This window comes from Micromys minutus (assembly GCF_963924665.1).
Source record: "Micromys minutus genome assembly, chromosome: 10".
Lineage (NCBI taxonomy): Eukaryota > Metazoa > Chordata > Mammalia > Rodentia > Muridae > Micromys > Micromys minutus.
In genome coordinates, this window is record NC_137979.1 from 14,993,112 (window position 1) to 15,007,516 (window position 14,405).

Below are 14,405 nucleotides of genomic sequence, written 5' to 3' on the forward strand. Positions count from 1 at the left end.
ATCAAGTATATTGAGGCTCCTATTTAAATACACGGGGTGGGGGTGGGGCGCAAGGTAGGTGATTTTGGAAAGAGGAGCTCACCAGCTCACTGGTGGATTCGGCTCACTGAAGGGCTCAGGACCTGAACAAAGAGTATATAGTCCCTACATAGAGGCTCGAGACACCAGGCAGATGTTCCCTTCATTACGTTCCAGCCCTTGGAAGGGTAAGGCAGGAGGTCTGGGCATCTAGTCAGTTGGTACAAGGAGGCAACACCCTATTTCAAAAACAAGCAAAGACACACCCCTACCAATCCTCCGGAAGGGAAAACAAAAACCCCCCTAACAAGAGCGAAATTCACTTTCTTGTCAAATGCTCTAAATTTTAAAATATGGTAACGAGTTCAAATTGCATTCATATAAAAACAACAATCACAAAAATTCCACACAACCCCACAATGCAGGGTGTGTCATTAAAAACACTGTCCAAGCAGGTTAGGACATAGGTCATCTGTCAACCTTCACAGGGAGATGTGCGATTACCTCCACAGCTTTTTCTTTCTTGGGCATTAAGTCGACATTTCCTCATTATTGTGACACTGGGTTTGACATAGGGCTGGCAGAGAAGCAGATAAAACCCGGGGTTCTGGGAATAGAGTCCCTTAAGTTTAGAAAAGGTGTGTGTGTGGGGGCATTGCATGCATCTTCCAACAGCCTGTTATAGTTGAGCAAACAGAATATCGCTCTCATTGAAGTGGCAAGAATGGCTTTAAATTCTCTGGATTTTAGGTCATCAGCAGGCGACTTGAAACAGTAAGAAAAACAATGCGTGCCACTTCACTAAATGCTCTGTCAAGCCATCGCCATCCTTCCCACTTCACAGCGGAGGAAGGATGTACACAGAGGGCAGATGCACGGAGTACTGGCCTCTGCCCTTAGTCTGAGGTTCTGCCTTTAAAGCAGCACTCCCACTGCTTACGCTAATCCTCCTGTCTTTTTCTTACTTGGGTTTTTTTTTTTTTTTTAAATCCCTTCCCAAGGACACACTTATTTCTCAAGTATCTTAAAAATTTAAATCGCAAAGTAAGACTATACTAAAGTACAATACAAGGTTAAATTATAGAATAAAGCCCCGTCTCTCTCAGGGCATCTCCGCTGGTGGTAATGACTCACAGTTTGTACTTCACCGGCAGCAAAAACCATTTTCCATTCATAACCCAAGAAACTTCTCTTTAGAACCCACTATTTTTTTTTTTTTTTCTTTTGCTCCTGCCCCTGCTCACGCTTGCTCCGCCTACCTCCGCCTCGGTCCCTACGGAGCCCCGGTGGCCTGGCCCCGCCCACATGCCCGCCTCCTACAGCGCGAGTCCGCCGCGTGAACCCGCTTTTCCTGCCCCGCCCACTTTGGAGCTCCGCTCTCGCCGTATGGGCCCACACTCTTCCGGTTTCAGGAGTTACTCCCACGAAGTAGCTTCCTAGAGTGTTCGTGACGTTAGCCCCAGAGCCGGATCCCGTAGCAGCTACGCTGTCGTGGCTCCCGGAAGTGGTGGTGGTGGGGGGGTTGGTCCTGGGTCGTCATGTTGTCGCAGGTGAGGGATGAAGGCCAGGCGCCCGAAGCCGGTGCGGGTGCTTGAGTTGGGGCTGGGGGTCTTGAGCGGTCCCCCGAGGCTGTTGGGTCCGTGTGCCCGCTCACTGCTTGAGCCGTAGGAAGGTCGGGTGGGTAGTAGGGCCGGGCCCGGGCATATTGTCGCTAGGGGTTTGTGGGCTCTTTGGGGTAGGGTACACGGTGACCCAGGAGACACGGGCATCCTGCTATGTAGAGGCGGGTCCTCAGGGGGAGTGGAGCACATTGGCTGCCGGAATCTCTCTGGGTGTGAGGTCAGTAATCTTCCCTAGCCTACCCGGATGAGCTAATGGCCTGTAGGGCCTTCACACTAAGGTGCAGGGCTGTCCTGTAGGGAGAGATTGACTGAGCCTTGGGTTCCAGTAGCTATTACCACACTGTACACAGATAGTCAGTCACGATGGTTATCGCGTTTGTACCCGTAGAGATGGATGTAGCCAGTTGGCTTTCGGAAATGCAATGTATTTTCTTCCTTTAAGAGTTTACTGTGAACTCCCCATGTAGATTATATCACACAGGTCTTTTGTCCTGCGTGGTTAGAGGATGCACTGTTAGGTTGAGGGTGTTTGAGGAATTGGGATCTGCAAAAGTCAGGATGGTGAGGGGTTAGGTTGGGGAACAACATTTTCGGATCCTAATGACAAAGACATGGTGATGTATCAAGTGTCTGAGGATGAGCCAACTAGAATTTGTGATAAGAAAAGTATACTTTGTGGAAATGTAGAGAAAAATCCATTGGTGGTTTCAACTTCGCTCTCTTGGTGCGCTTGGATGGAAGGAGTCAGGGGAAAGACAACGATGCCAAATGTTCCTACTCTTAAGTCTGTGACCATGAATTAAATTCTTCTTCCTGCTGGGCATTTGGTTTTTTTTTTTTTTTTTTTTTTTTAGCCCTTACCTTCTTACCCTAGGCAGCCTGTGCATTAAACCTTCTCTGGAGGCTTAAACATTTATTGCCTTGTTTTTTATTTTGGTCTGGTGATTTTTCTTATTACCAAGAAGCAGCCCCTCACTCCAGGATTTTCATGCCACTCCCCTCCCTGCATCTTTGCTCCTAATCACCCACAGGTTCTTCTGTGGATCCCCTGGTACTCCATTGTTGTCGAAGCTGATGCATTAGTTTTACCTTTGCTTACTGGAAAGCGTTCGACAGTTGCGCTGCTGGTCGCCTTCCGTTCTCCCACTTTGGAAAAGCTTGTTGGTGTTAGCTCAATTTTTTGTTTTTTTTTTCACCTATCTCCAACTGATTATAACCGTCTTGACCATCTTGACCCAACTTCTCAAGTGCTGGGATTATAGGCAGAAGGGACCACACTTGTACTTTCTATTATGTTTAAAAAAAGTAAACACTCCCAGCTGACATCTTAGTCACCCTATTCATTGATCTTGAAACCCGTGTGCATTCTGGGAATTCTGTCTCATCAGTTCTATTGGAAGTTCTCCCCCGATGTTTTGTGTCTGTTCTTGCCCCCCCCATCACTTTATTCACTTTAACATTCGATCTGTTCTTAAGAGTTCACAGAAGGATGTTAGAAACCCAGCAGTCTTCTAGGAGTCATCTTAGGAGCAGCAAGCATGCTTTAGGCATTGGGATCCTGGTGTGAGAGGTTTTATAGATTAATTAGAAAGCTGTATGAAAGAATAGGAAGAAAATGGTGGGACAAATCCCAGAGGCGTGATGGTTGTTATGTAGCCGCAGATAAGAGAAAGCACTGTGAGGAGTCAGTCATGGAAACAGGGTGCAGTCACATGGTATTGTGCAGGAGCCAAAAGCCATTCAAGTATGTCCCTGATAGCTTCAGTTTTTCCTCTGTGACTGGGAGAGAGTAGCTGACAGTAGATGGCGGTGTTGGGGGAACACCTTCTGTTCCTCTTGGTTCTTTCAGGAAGCAGGCTGGGGTTAACTGATTATTAGATTCTCACAGGGGGTTTTCTTCTGATGACTGGAGTTAAGGTAGAAGATCTGTAGGTGCCCTTTTTCCTACACTGTGAGTGAATTCCTGGTACTTGTAACTTGTAGTTTCACTTTCCACTTTGGGGATTGTGTAGGTTTATATGTAGCAGGCACACAAGCACTGAATATCCTTTCTATCATAGATATTTAATTTCCTAACAGGACAGTAACGATGACACCGAAGATGTCTCCTTGTTTGATGCAGAAGAGGAGACAATCAATAGACCAAGAAAATCCAAGATCAGGTACGAGGTTGAGTTGGAGTTATGTTACTGTCTGTTCTGTCCGGATGTTGGTGCTCGCTGATGGGATTTGTGTTGACTTTATTTGTATTTTTTTTCTTTTTGTTTTGTTTTGACACAGTCCCACTATGTAGCCTTGGCTGGACTGGAACTCACAGAGATCTGCCGGTCTCTGCCTCCTCAGTGCTGGGGTTAAAGGTGTGTGCTACCATACCCAGCTCCCCGTCCTACTTTTCGATATGAGAAAACATCTGAGAAATCAGCGAGAGAGAGAAAAGTGTATTGCAAGGTTTCAGTGAATGGTCGTAACTTAAGTAAAAATTCTATTTGAATCTTGAAAACACTGCGCTGAGTGAAGGTGCTGGTCAGAGGAGACAAAATATTGCACAATTTTACTTACATGAAGCGGCGTAATGGGTGGGTCTATAGAGATAGAAGATGATTGGTTGCTTAGGACTGAGGGGGTTGGGAAGAAAAGAGGGCTGATCGCCAGTGGGGACAGATTTGCTTTTTGGAGTAATATAATATTGTTAAATTGATTGTGGTCATGGTCACACAACTGAATATATTTAAAAAAATTCTAATTTACAAAAAACCCATTTGTGCATGTATGACGATGCATACATAGCCTCCTGGGGGTGAGGACAGGAAGAGTGTATAGTTGAGGGCAGCCTGAGCTATCTAGTGAGACCTTATTTGTCATGGAGGGGGAGGGGGAATGGGAAGAAAAGGAAGAGACAAAACTGTATGGTGACTGTCCTAACGCTTGGAGTGGCTTCTCATTCTGGGGCTCTTGTGACGTGATTAGATAACCTAAGCTGGTACAGTCTGGTTAGGTGCTTTGATAGTTTATACTCAATGAGGTGTCAGCGTTAGCTCATGTAATAATAACATATATATATATCTATATATATCTATATATATCTATACATCTATATCTATATCTATCTATCTATCTATCTATCTATCTATCTATCTATCTATCTATGGCAGTAGAACCTAGTTTAGTGGTGGGGACTTATGGGAGGGTAAGCTGTTTGCTTTCTCCTCCCCTGTTTCGTGGTTGCGGGTCTGCTGGCTCTTGCAGCGAAATGTAACCCTGCTACTGTGTCTTGGCTTTAGACACCCAGTCGCATCCTTCTTCCACCTGTTCTTCCGCGTCAGCGCGGTTGTGGTCTACCTCCTCTGCGAGCTGCTCAGCACCAGCTTCATTGCCTGTATGGTGACAATTATCTTGCTGCTGTCATGTGACTTTTGGGCAGTGAAGGTAGGTTCTGTTTTTATTTTAGAATTGTATTTAGCATGAATTCAAATAATGAATAAACTGAAAGGAACAGGGCAGCATTGTGGACTGACGTTAAATCGCCTCTTACTTCAGACCTTCTCCGTGTTAAAGTGCCGGGGCACTGATTCCATGAACACTGCTCAGTTGTAGTGTAACAGCAAATCACTAGGAGCCATAGCATCTACATATTTTATTCTGATGCCATTTATGAATATTCTGGGTATAGTTTCTATGTAAACTTCCAGTATAGTTTGCAAATGTTTAAGAAGTATCTTTTTGTTTGTTTGTTTGTTTGTTTGTTTTGCTTTGCAAAAGCTGCAGGAACTTGGGACTTGGGAATCAGTCTTCACAGCCAGGGGCAAGTTTGCCTCCATAGGATATTTTTCAATGTCTGAAGCATTTTTGATGCTCACAGTTGGGGTTGGAAGTAAGGGCACATTTGTTTCAGTAAAAATTATAAACGTTGGTTAAAATCCCATTCTGAAGATAAGAGTTCTGAGACTGGGTCAAAATCAAACTCTGACCAAAAAGATTGAACTGAAACAGTGACATTAGATAACATCAGACCAATGCAAACACAGAGGAACTTGGCTTTGGAAGATGAGAAGAACTAGTGCCTAGGACGGGCATGCGCCGTATGCCTGTAATCTTAGCACTTGGGAGGCAGGAGCAGAAGGACCACAAACTCAGGGCTAGCACAGCACGGTTTACATAATGAGTTCTAGGTCAGCTAGGGCTATGATATGGGACCTTGTACTGGCTAATCCTATGTCAACCTAACACAAGTGAGAGTTATCAGAAAGGAGGGAACCTCAGTTGAGAAAATGCTTTCAAAATATTGGGCTGTAGACAAGCCTATAGGGCATTTTCTTAATTAGTAATTTATCAGGGAATATCCAAACCATTATGGGTGCTGCCTTCTCTGGGCAGATCGTCCGGGGTTCTATAAGAAAGCAGGATGAGCAGTCCATGAGGAGCAAGCCCGTAGGCAGCACCCCTCTATGGCCTCTGCATCAGTTCCTGCTGCCTGGTTCCTGCCCTGACTGCCTTTGATGATGAACTATGACCTGGGCTTTAAGCAGAATAAAGCCTTTCTTCTCCAAGTTGCTTAGGTCATGGTGTTTCATCACAGCAGTGGTTACTCCTAACTAAGACAGACCCCCGTCTTAAAATTAAAACTAGAAAGAAGGAAGGGAAGACCTAGGAAGGAATTAGGGATGTGGAGGAAGGACAGGTGTTCCATCTTAGGGAGAAGAAAGGGCCCTGCTTTAGGTATGCTTGTTGCTTATTCGATAAGCTGCATGCACCCTGATCTTGGCATGGCCATTTTTGTCTAGTCTTTAGTCAGGCCTGGAATGTAGGAGCTAACTGGTTAATCTGGGGAGAACTGAAGAACTGTGTGAAATAGTACACTAAGATAGGCTTTATAATGCTTTAAATAATTGTTTAGAAATGTGTGCTCATATTAATCTTTCCTAGAATGTCACAGGTAGACTAATGGTCGGCCTACGTTGGTGGAATCATATTGATGAGGATGGAAAGAGCCACTGGGTGTTTGAGTCCAGAAAGGTAAATTAATAAAGTATGTGCAGGTTTCTTCTGGGTACTGCAGGGTGGAGGAGTCAAGGCTGAAAGCACTGTGCACATCACTTGCCCTGTTACAAAGTCGGGCAGCCACCAAAGCACAAGACTTTTGCTGCTTCTGTCTGGAAACAAGACAAACACGGGCCAGGATCTGGAGAGCAGGGCAAACTGCCTGTCGGCCTGCTCCTGCGTCTTCCTGGTTGTCCCTAGCTCTGTTGCCTTGCTGGGCATCACCTTGGATCTTTCTGTGTTCAGAAGACACTTCCTCCTGTATTTTTTTTCTGTCTTTGCCCCCATGGTCATTTCCTATTTGTCAGGAAGAAGATTGCCCCTGGGTACAGGGTCAGAATGATTAGTCTTTTCTTTAAGCTGGTGCCCTTATAACAGTGGGGATCCTGTTTGTTTTGAATCACCCTGCTTCCTAATAGTGAACATCCCATTTTCTTGTGGATTTTTTTTTAGACAGAGAATAAGAATCTTGTTAGATTGTTTGCCCTCTGCTTAGGAGAACCTTTCCAAGTAATACTTCTCAGAAAGTGACATGTGCTTAGTGAGCTTGTATTCCAGTCTTCAAATCTGCCTTGGAAATAACTCATTTCCCTCATCAGTTCCTGGGGTGTGCTGGGTCATGCAGTCTCTGAGATGACTCTTTGATTTCCGTAACTCTCACCTAGAAAGGCTGCAAAGCTTTCTTATGAGTGAACATCACTAGTGCAAGAACAATTGAGTTTCATGGCTGTGAAAGGCCATGTCTTCTTATTCTGTCCTGAACATGCAAAATTCTTGATCCCAGACAAAGTGTAATAATTCATTTATTAAGGTTGTTTAGTGGTGGGCTGGAGAGATGGTTCAGTGGTTAAGAGCACTGACTGTTCTTCCAGAGGTCCTGAGTTCAATTCCCAGCAACCATGTGGTGACTCACAACCATCTGTAATGGGATCTGATGCCCTCTTCTGGTGTGTCTGATGACAGCAACAATATACTCATATACATAAAATTTTTTAAAAAAGGTTGTTTAGAGGCAGAGCCACTAACATTTGGTTCTGACTTGGGACTTGGATCACCTCTGTTAAACTTTGGATTTAAGTGAATGTGTTTTCTGTTTAAAAATTGACTTTTACTGATAAACCCGGTATCAGCGGTTGAAATGATGCTGTATCATTTGCTTTTGTAGTCCACTCCTCAAGACAACAAAACCATTTCTGAGGCTGAGTCAAGAATTTTTTGGCTGGGACTCATCGCCTGTCCAATCCTGTGGGTGATCTTTGCCTTTAGTGCCCTCTTTTCCTTCAGAGTGAAATGGCTGGTGAGTATCAACGTTCACCCCTCAGGCCCAGCCTGACTGGGCAGCCGTGTCTTGTTCTGAGTCCAGTTCTCAGCTCTGTTTTCCCTGAGTGTGGGCCCCAGCCACACACCAGCTTCCCTTGTGTCCCTTGTGTCAGTGGTTCTGTGGCCTTTTAAGGAAACTGGTTGGTAACCTCTTCTGCCTACTTATTTTGGTAGATCACCCCAGACCTCAGGAGCTCAGAACAACTGTCAGCTGTGTGCTGGCCTCACAGTGACTGGGTCCGGGCAACCCTTGTGTCCAGCTCACCAGCTGGGTCGTCGTGTGAGCTTGTCACTGTTGCTTCCACTCACTGTGGTCAAGGGAGTGGACACTGGGTTCTCTCTTCTGGACTTAGGAGGATGTAGAAGAGCAGATACTGATCCCGCTGTGTTTGAAACTTACAATCTCTTACCTGAGCCAAACTCTGTCTCGTTTGCTGCATTTGACATGCACAGGCTTCATGCATCGTAGCCCTAACTAGACTCCTGCTCGCCAGGCGTTAGTGTCTCCTGTCCCTGTTTTGCTGTTGCCGTGACAACTTGGTTTTGTGTGTGTACACTCATATTTTTCTGTTACAATGTGGGGGTTTTGTTCATTTTTATTTTGTAATCATCTCTATATATTTGTATCTGATCTTTCAAAAATTAGGCTGTGTCTTCAGTGCATTGATCCAAAGTCCTTTTATTGCAGCTTCTTGTGTTGCTTGGTTGGCTACATTCTACTGTGGGGTGAGATTTAAAAAAATAACCTGGTGGTTTATTCTTCTTTAGCTCCTTATGCCCAGGCCTGTCTCTGACTCTCTTGAAGGGTAACTTGCTTATGTTACCCCGGTTTGTTTTCAGTTACTGAGTCTTCAAAAGAAAGAAACCCCAAACTTCCATGTGAATATTCAATGAGCCATTTTTTTTCTCTTCGATAATCTTTCTTCCCCTTCCTCCTTCCCTCTTCCTTCCTCCCTCCCTCTCTCCAATGGTAAAAGTGTCACAGACAGGACATGTCTGCATTTATTGTGTACCAACCATTCTGGTACCCTGTGCCCATTCACAGTGCAAGCTCATGTTTTGCTTTCACAGGAAACCTGGCATTAGTTGAGCCTTTAACTTTTTGTGTGATTTTTGTCTGTCTGAGTACTGCTTGTCTGTATAGCGTGGCCATTTCTGTGCACTTTCCTCTCTCTCTACTTGCTCTACTCTTTGATTTGTTTCTATTTATTTGCTCAGCAAAGGTTTTAAGAGTTCTCCATCTGTCAGCTTGGGTGTGGGACATAACCAGTAGACAAGCTCGGTAGCTGTCCTACAGAGCTCTTGTTCTAGAGGAATGGTTGACAGGCACTAAAAGGTAGAGTTGGGATGTGTTTTGGGATGTGAGCCCTCAGCATGTGCGACAGCTGCTGTGCCTGCCTGAGCTCCTGCCTTGCCATCACCAACTCCAACCTTCTGGAACCATAAGCCAGAATAAATGCTTCCTTCTGTCTGTTGTCTTGGCCTTTGTGTTTTATCACAGCAACAGACTCGTAATTACAAGTCTGAATGAAAATGACAACTCCCGGTGAAGGATTGGTGCCTTGTACACATCAGTGAGGTGTCTTCTGCAGGCAGAGGAGTCTCATTGGTTCCACCTCTGACCTGCAGCACTTGCTTTATCACCACAGCCTGCCTGGTCTCATTTAACAGTGTGGAGAAACGTCGGTTTGAACTAGTAACTATTGCTTGTTTCCCTTCTCCTAGGCTGTAGTGATCATGGGTGTGGTGCTGCAAGGTGCCAATCTATATGGCTATATCCGGTGTAAAGTGGGCAGCAAGAAGAACTTAACCAGCATGGCTACGTCGTATCTTGGAAAGCAGTTTCTGAGACAAGTAGGTGTTCTCTAGATATGATCTGTGACTGATAGACTCATGTCTGACTTTTGTATGTAGAGTTTACTTTTTTCAAATGATTGTTTTAAATCATTCTTAACGTATGGGTGTTTTGCCTGTATGTCTGTAAACTACATGTGCTTAGTACCTGCAGAGGTTAGGAGACAGCATTGATTGGATGCCCTGGGACTGGCATTGCAGACACTGTGAGCTGCCATGTGGGTGCTGGGACTCAAACACTGTCTAGAACAGTGACTAGTACTCTAGCTGAGTACTACTGCTGAGCTATCTCTCCAGTCCACCAAATGCTTTGTAGCTCTTTTTTTTTTCATAATTATTTTAGCATGAGTTAACGGCAGAGATTTTGTTTGCTCTTTGGAGGCTTCAGGATATTCCAGAAATGTCTCATTAGTTCTTAAAATTACTTTGAAACCAAGAGAAATAAACTATCATTGACAATCACTCATTTTCATAGATTATCTCAAGGTCAGCCGCTTTTCACTAATGGTGAAAATAATAATAATAAGGTGTTGGGAATAAAGTACTGAAGGAGCTGGCACGGTGGGTGGTAAATGCAGTTTTCCTTGGCCTGGTGCTATGAGCCCCATGGTATGAAGTGAAATAATGCTGCTATTAAGAAGTCGTTTTCCTCTGCTGCAGAACACTGGAGATGGTCAGACTTCATGAGTAAAGATGGAGACCGTGTCGTGGACTCTGGGAGCAACGGACAAGATTCTTGGTGTTTCAAGCCCAGTCTGTTGCAGAGTGGGGTTTTGTGTTTCTTTTGCTACTTAAAAGCTTATTTAAAAGAAGGAAACCACATGGGGCTGGAAACAGTGTCAGAGTGTGTGTTGGGTGTATGTCTGTATAGACAGTCCTGTAACAGCAACAAGTCCCAAATCTGTGTGTGCTTTGCACATATGAATGGACCTTTGCATTTGCATCCATAGAATGTAGGAGGAGGTGTTCAGTCTGTTTCAAATGTCTGTGCTTTCATAGTATTCCTGTGTGTTGGTTTTCGAGGTAAGTTTTGATCAGTGGTAAGGTGAACATGTTGGTTTATGTATGAATTAGAAACAGTTATTAATTTCAATGTGTTCTTTATGGTAAATTTCTTTATCTTAGATTTGTATAAGCAAGTAAAAGCTAAATTTGGACACTAGTGTTAACTGATTTCTAAAATTTTGTTATTACTTAGTAGTAAGTCACTCACTCAAGGTCCACGGGACATGAGTGGGCCTCTGTAGCCGTGCTGGATGGACGGGGCTGTTTCTGTGTGTCTTTTGTGGCCATAGATCACTCTGGAATTGTCTGAAATCTCTTAGTGGTCTTTGCGTCAAGTTAAGGAAATATTACCTTTTATCAAGAATGTTATTCTTATGTAATAATGAGAGTCATTGCTTACGTACGTGGCATAATAAATGCCTATAAAACACTGAATTTATTTTTTCTTGTTATAATGGGGATATTGTAAATTACATATTTGTATTAAGGTTATTTCCTAAGACAAAGCAATATACTATAGACTAAACCAAATGTAAACTATTATAAGCAGCTGAATTCTTTTTTAGCCACTGTAAATCTTGTTGGAATCTTTAGGTTATGTTGTGAATACATTTGTCCATTATTGGCACATTTTAAATGTCTTGTTTATTGGATAAGGGTTTTTATTAGAGTGGAGCTTATGAGGTGGATGACTTTATATTTATATAAAACTACAGTTGACAAAGCATTAGCTGTGTGGTCCCATTTAGTCGTGGTGCTGTGATACCTTTGAGGAGACTGACCTTTGGCTGTTGACTTACTCAAGAAGACACAATCACAGGAACATCTGCAGAGTCTAAAGGAGATGAAGCTGGGAAAGAAAAGCGCATTCCAAAGCCCTCCTCTTCCTCGGATGAGTTTATTAAGTGCTGTTTGCCGTCAGACTTGCCACCATCCGTCTCTCCATCTGACCAGGATGGCTGTACTTACTAAAGATAGTCTCTGTTTGATCCGAAAGGTCTAAATCTTGAGGATTGAGAGGATAACTAGCAGCTGTTGGGGGTGACCATGTTGTTTTTGATCCTGAAATTTTAAACCGGCGTGGATTTACCTTTGAACTATGCAGGATCCAGCTCTTGCCCCCTTAAGGTTTGTTGTTTTGTTTTGTTTTTTAAATTTACTTTATATCCCAATCACAGTCCCCCTTCCTCTTCTCTTCCCAGTCCCATTCTTACAAATCCCTCTCCCCATTGTCCCTTCCCCTTCTCTGCAGAGAAGTGGGGCCCCTCTTGGGTACCCTATGGGACATTTAGTCCCAGGAGAACTAGACATCTCCTCTCCCACTGAGGCCCAGCCAGGCAGTCCAAGTAGGGAACCAATGGGAAGGAACCAAGATGGTCCCCACTCCACTTGTTAGGGGACCCACATAAAGACAAAGCTACACATTTGCCACACATGTGTAGGGGGTGTCGGTCCAGGTCCTGCATGCTCCCTGGTTGGTGCCCCAGGCTCTGTGAGCCCCCATGGTCCCAGGTTAGTTGACTGTGGGTCTTCTCATGGTGTCCTTGACTACTCCTTGCTCACTTCTGTCCCCAACTTTTTGGCAAGACTCTCTGGACCTCGACTGCTGTTTGGCTGTGGGTTTCTGCATCTGTCTCCATCTGCTGGATAAAGCCTCTCAGGAGACAGTTATGCCAACTTCCTGTCTGCAAGCATAGCAGAGTTATCATTAATAGTGTCAGGGTTGGCTCTCTCCCATGGGATAGGTCTCAAGTTGGGGCAGTCATTGGATGGCTGTTCCCTCAGTCACTGCACCATCTTTATCCTCAAGCATCTTGTAGTCAAGACAGATTTTGGGTTAAAGGGTTTGTGGGTGGATTGATGTCCCCTTCCCTGCTCTGGAAGTCCTGCCTGGCCACTTCAGTCTCCATATCCCTGTCTCTATCACCTCCCATAGACTCCCCATATCCTCTCCTGTCCCAGGCCTCCAGTTAGTAACCAGAGATTCCCCCCCCCCACACACACACACTATTTAATGTCCCCTCTGAGTTTTTTCCTTCCCAGCTGGAACACGACAACTGATTCCTAGATTTCATCAGCGAGACTTAGTGTGGCCGTGTGACCAGGTTCTGGCCCTTGGATACACGTCTAGCAAACAGGGCTTGGGCATCCTCATCTCCTCTCCATTTTCATCCTCTGTCTGATGTTTTGAGAATTCCTTCCCCAGGGAGATGGAATCAGGTGCTGCCTCTCCTTAGGAGGCCCCAGTGGCAAACTAAAGGGCGATTCCACCAGAGATCAGTCTGGTGAACCAGTGCGTTTCTTGGCTTCCCTACACCACATGCTGAACAAGCTGCTGTGCGTAATCACTGCCGCACGGTTGGGAAAGGGTCTGAGAGGATAGGCGGTGGTTGCTTTGTATCTTCCCGTCAGCCTGGATTCGATGGCTGGGATGGATGTCACAGCGGGACTGAGACCATGTCTATGTCCTTCAGTGTCTGCCCTTGACTCACATGTGAATGGAGATCACGCCGACCCCACCCATCACAGTGTATGCCCTGCTTTTTAACCTGCGCCGTCTCCTTTAGTGATGTTGCCCTATAACCTCGAGAGGGAAGAAGGAAAGGACCATTATGTACCATGTAACTTCCTGTCACAGATTTATAGGCAAGGCTAAGCAAAGCAAAATAATTACTGAAGGTTACTTGTGGTAGAGAGACTCTGCTCGCCAGGGGCTCCACTTGCCGTTTCCTAGGACCCCTGATTAGATGAGGTCATGTCTTTGTGGCTAATGAGACTGGGGTGAAAGGGCTGATTCTCCAGTCTTTTGTTCCTTAGCCTAGAGGTGGTGGGGTCTCAGGCAGCTGGACAACAGGGTCCCTCTGCCTGGTTCAGTGGGGCCAGACTGCTAGCAAGGACCCCCCAAACTTTAAGAACCCTAAAACCTGTGTAGGATGACCCCATTGGCTTCCTGGTTAATTGGTTACTATCGCATGGCAAACACCGCAGAGCCGAACAGCCTGCTGGGCCAGCATAGCTGCGCAGCCAATAGACCACAGTCAGAAAACTTTAAAAATACGTAAATCGTTGTGTTTATTTGGTCTGTGCACCTATGGTGGTCACAGGACAACTTGCAGGAGTTGGCTTGCTCCTTCCATCCCATGGATACTGTGGGTCAAACTCAGACCATCCGACTTCGCACCTCTATTCACTGAGCTGACTCACTGGCCCTATGAACCATTTTCAGAAAAGTCTTGGTTCAGCAACTTTTCATTGATGCTATTTCCTATACCAAAGAAAGAAGGTGGGTTTCTTGTCCCTTACTGCAAGGTAGTGATCTGAACAGTGTGGGGTCATAGAGACGATGAGGGGTGAGAGCTGCTAAGTCCATGTCCCATCTACGTTGACAAGAAGCTTTGTACCTCCAGCCTTTGGTTGTCACAGATGTGGGACCATGCCACCAGGACTTTTCAGGTTCTCAAGAGAAATGGAGAATTAATATGAAATCTGATCTTTAAATAAATATTAATTCAATTTAAAATGTAAGAGAAAACACATATGGAACCAAAT

The 14,405-nt window shown here is 44.9% G+C and overlaps 1 protein-coding gene across 1 annotated transcript; it reads left to right on the forward strand.

Moving 5' to 3' along the window:
• The first annotated feature begins 1,432 nt into the window (after positions 1 to 1,432).
• LOC308425929 (Golgi apparatus membrane protein TVP23 homolog B) lies at positions 1,433 to 11,526 on the forward strand. The gene is made up of 7 exons (XM_080923568.1): positions 1,433 to 1,568; positions 3,720 to 3,802; positions 4,922 to 5,066; positions 6,564 to 6,653; positions 7,843 to 7,974; positions 9,723 to 9,851; positions 10,512 to 11,526. The coding sequence occupies exons 1-7, from the start codon at positions 1,557 to 1,559 to the stop codon at positions 10,536 to 10,538; spliced, it is 618 nt and encodes a 205-aa protein (XP_080779694.1). The 5' UTR covers positions 1,433 to 1,556; the 3' UTR covers positions 10,539 to 11,526.
• Positions 11,527 to 14,405: the final 2,879 nt, after the last annotated feature.

Bases quoted from the DNA above. Each gene is read 5' to 3' on its own strand.
- LOC308425929 (XM_080923568.1), top strand. The intron at 7,975-9,722 runs GTGAGTATCAAC...CCCTTCTCCTAG, and splicing joins CCTTCAGAGTGAAATGGCTG to GCTGTAGTGATCATGGGTGT. The intron at 9,852-10,511 runs GTAGGTGTTCTC...CCTCTGCTGCAG, and splicing joins GAAAGCAGTTTCTGAGACAA to AACACTGGAGATGGTCAGAC.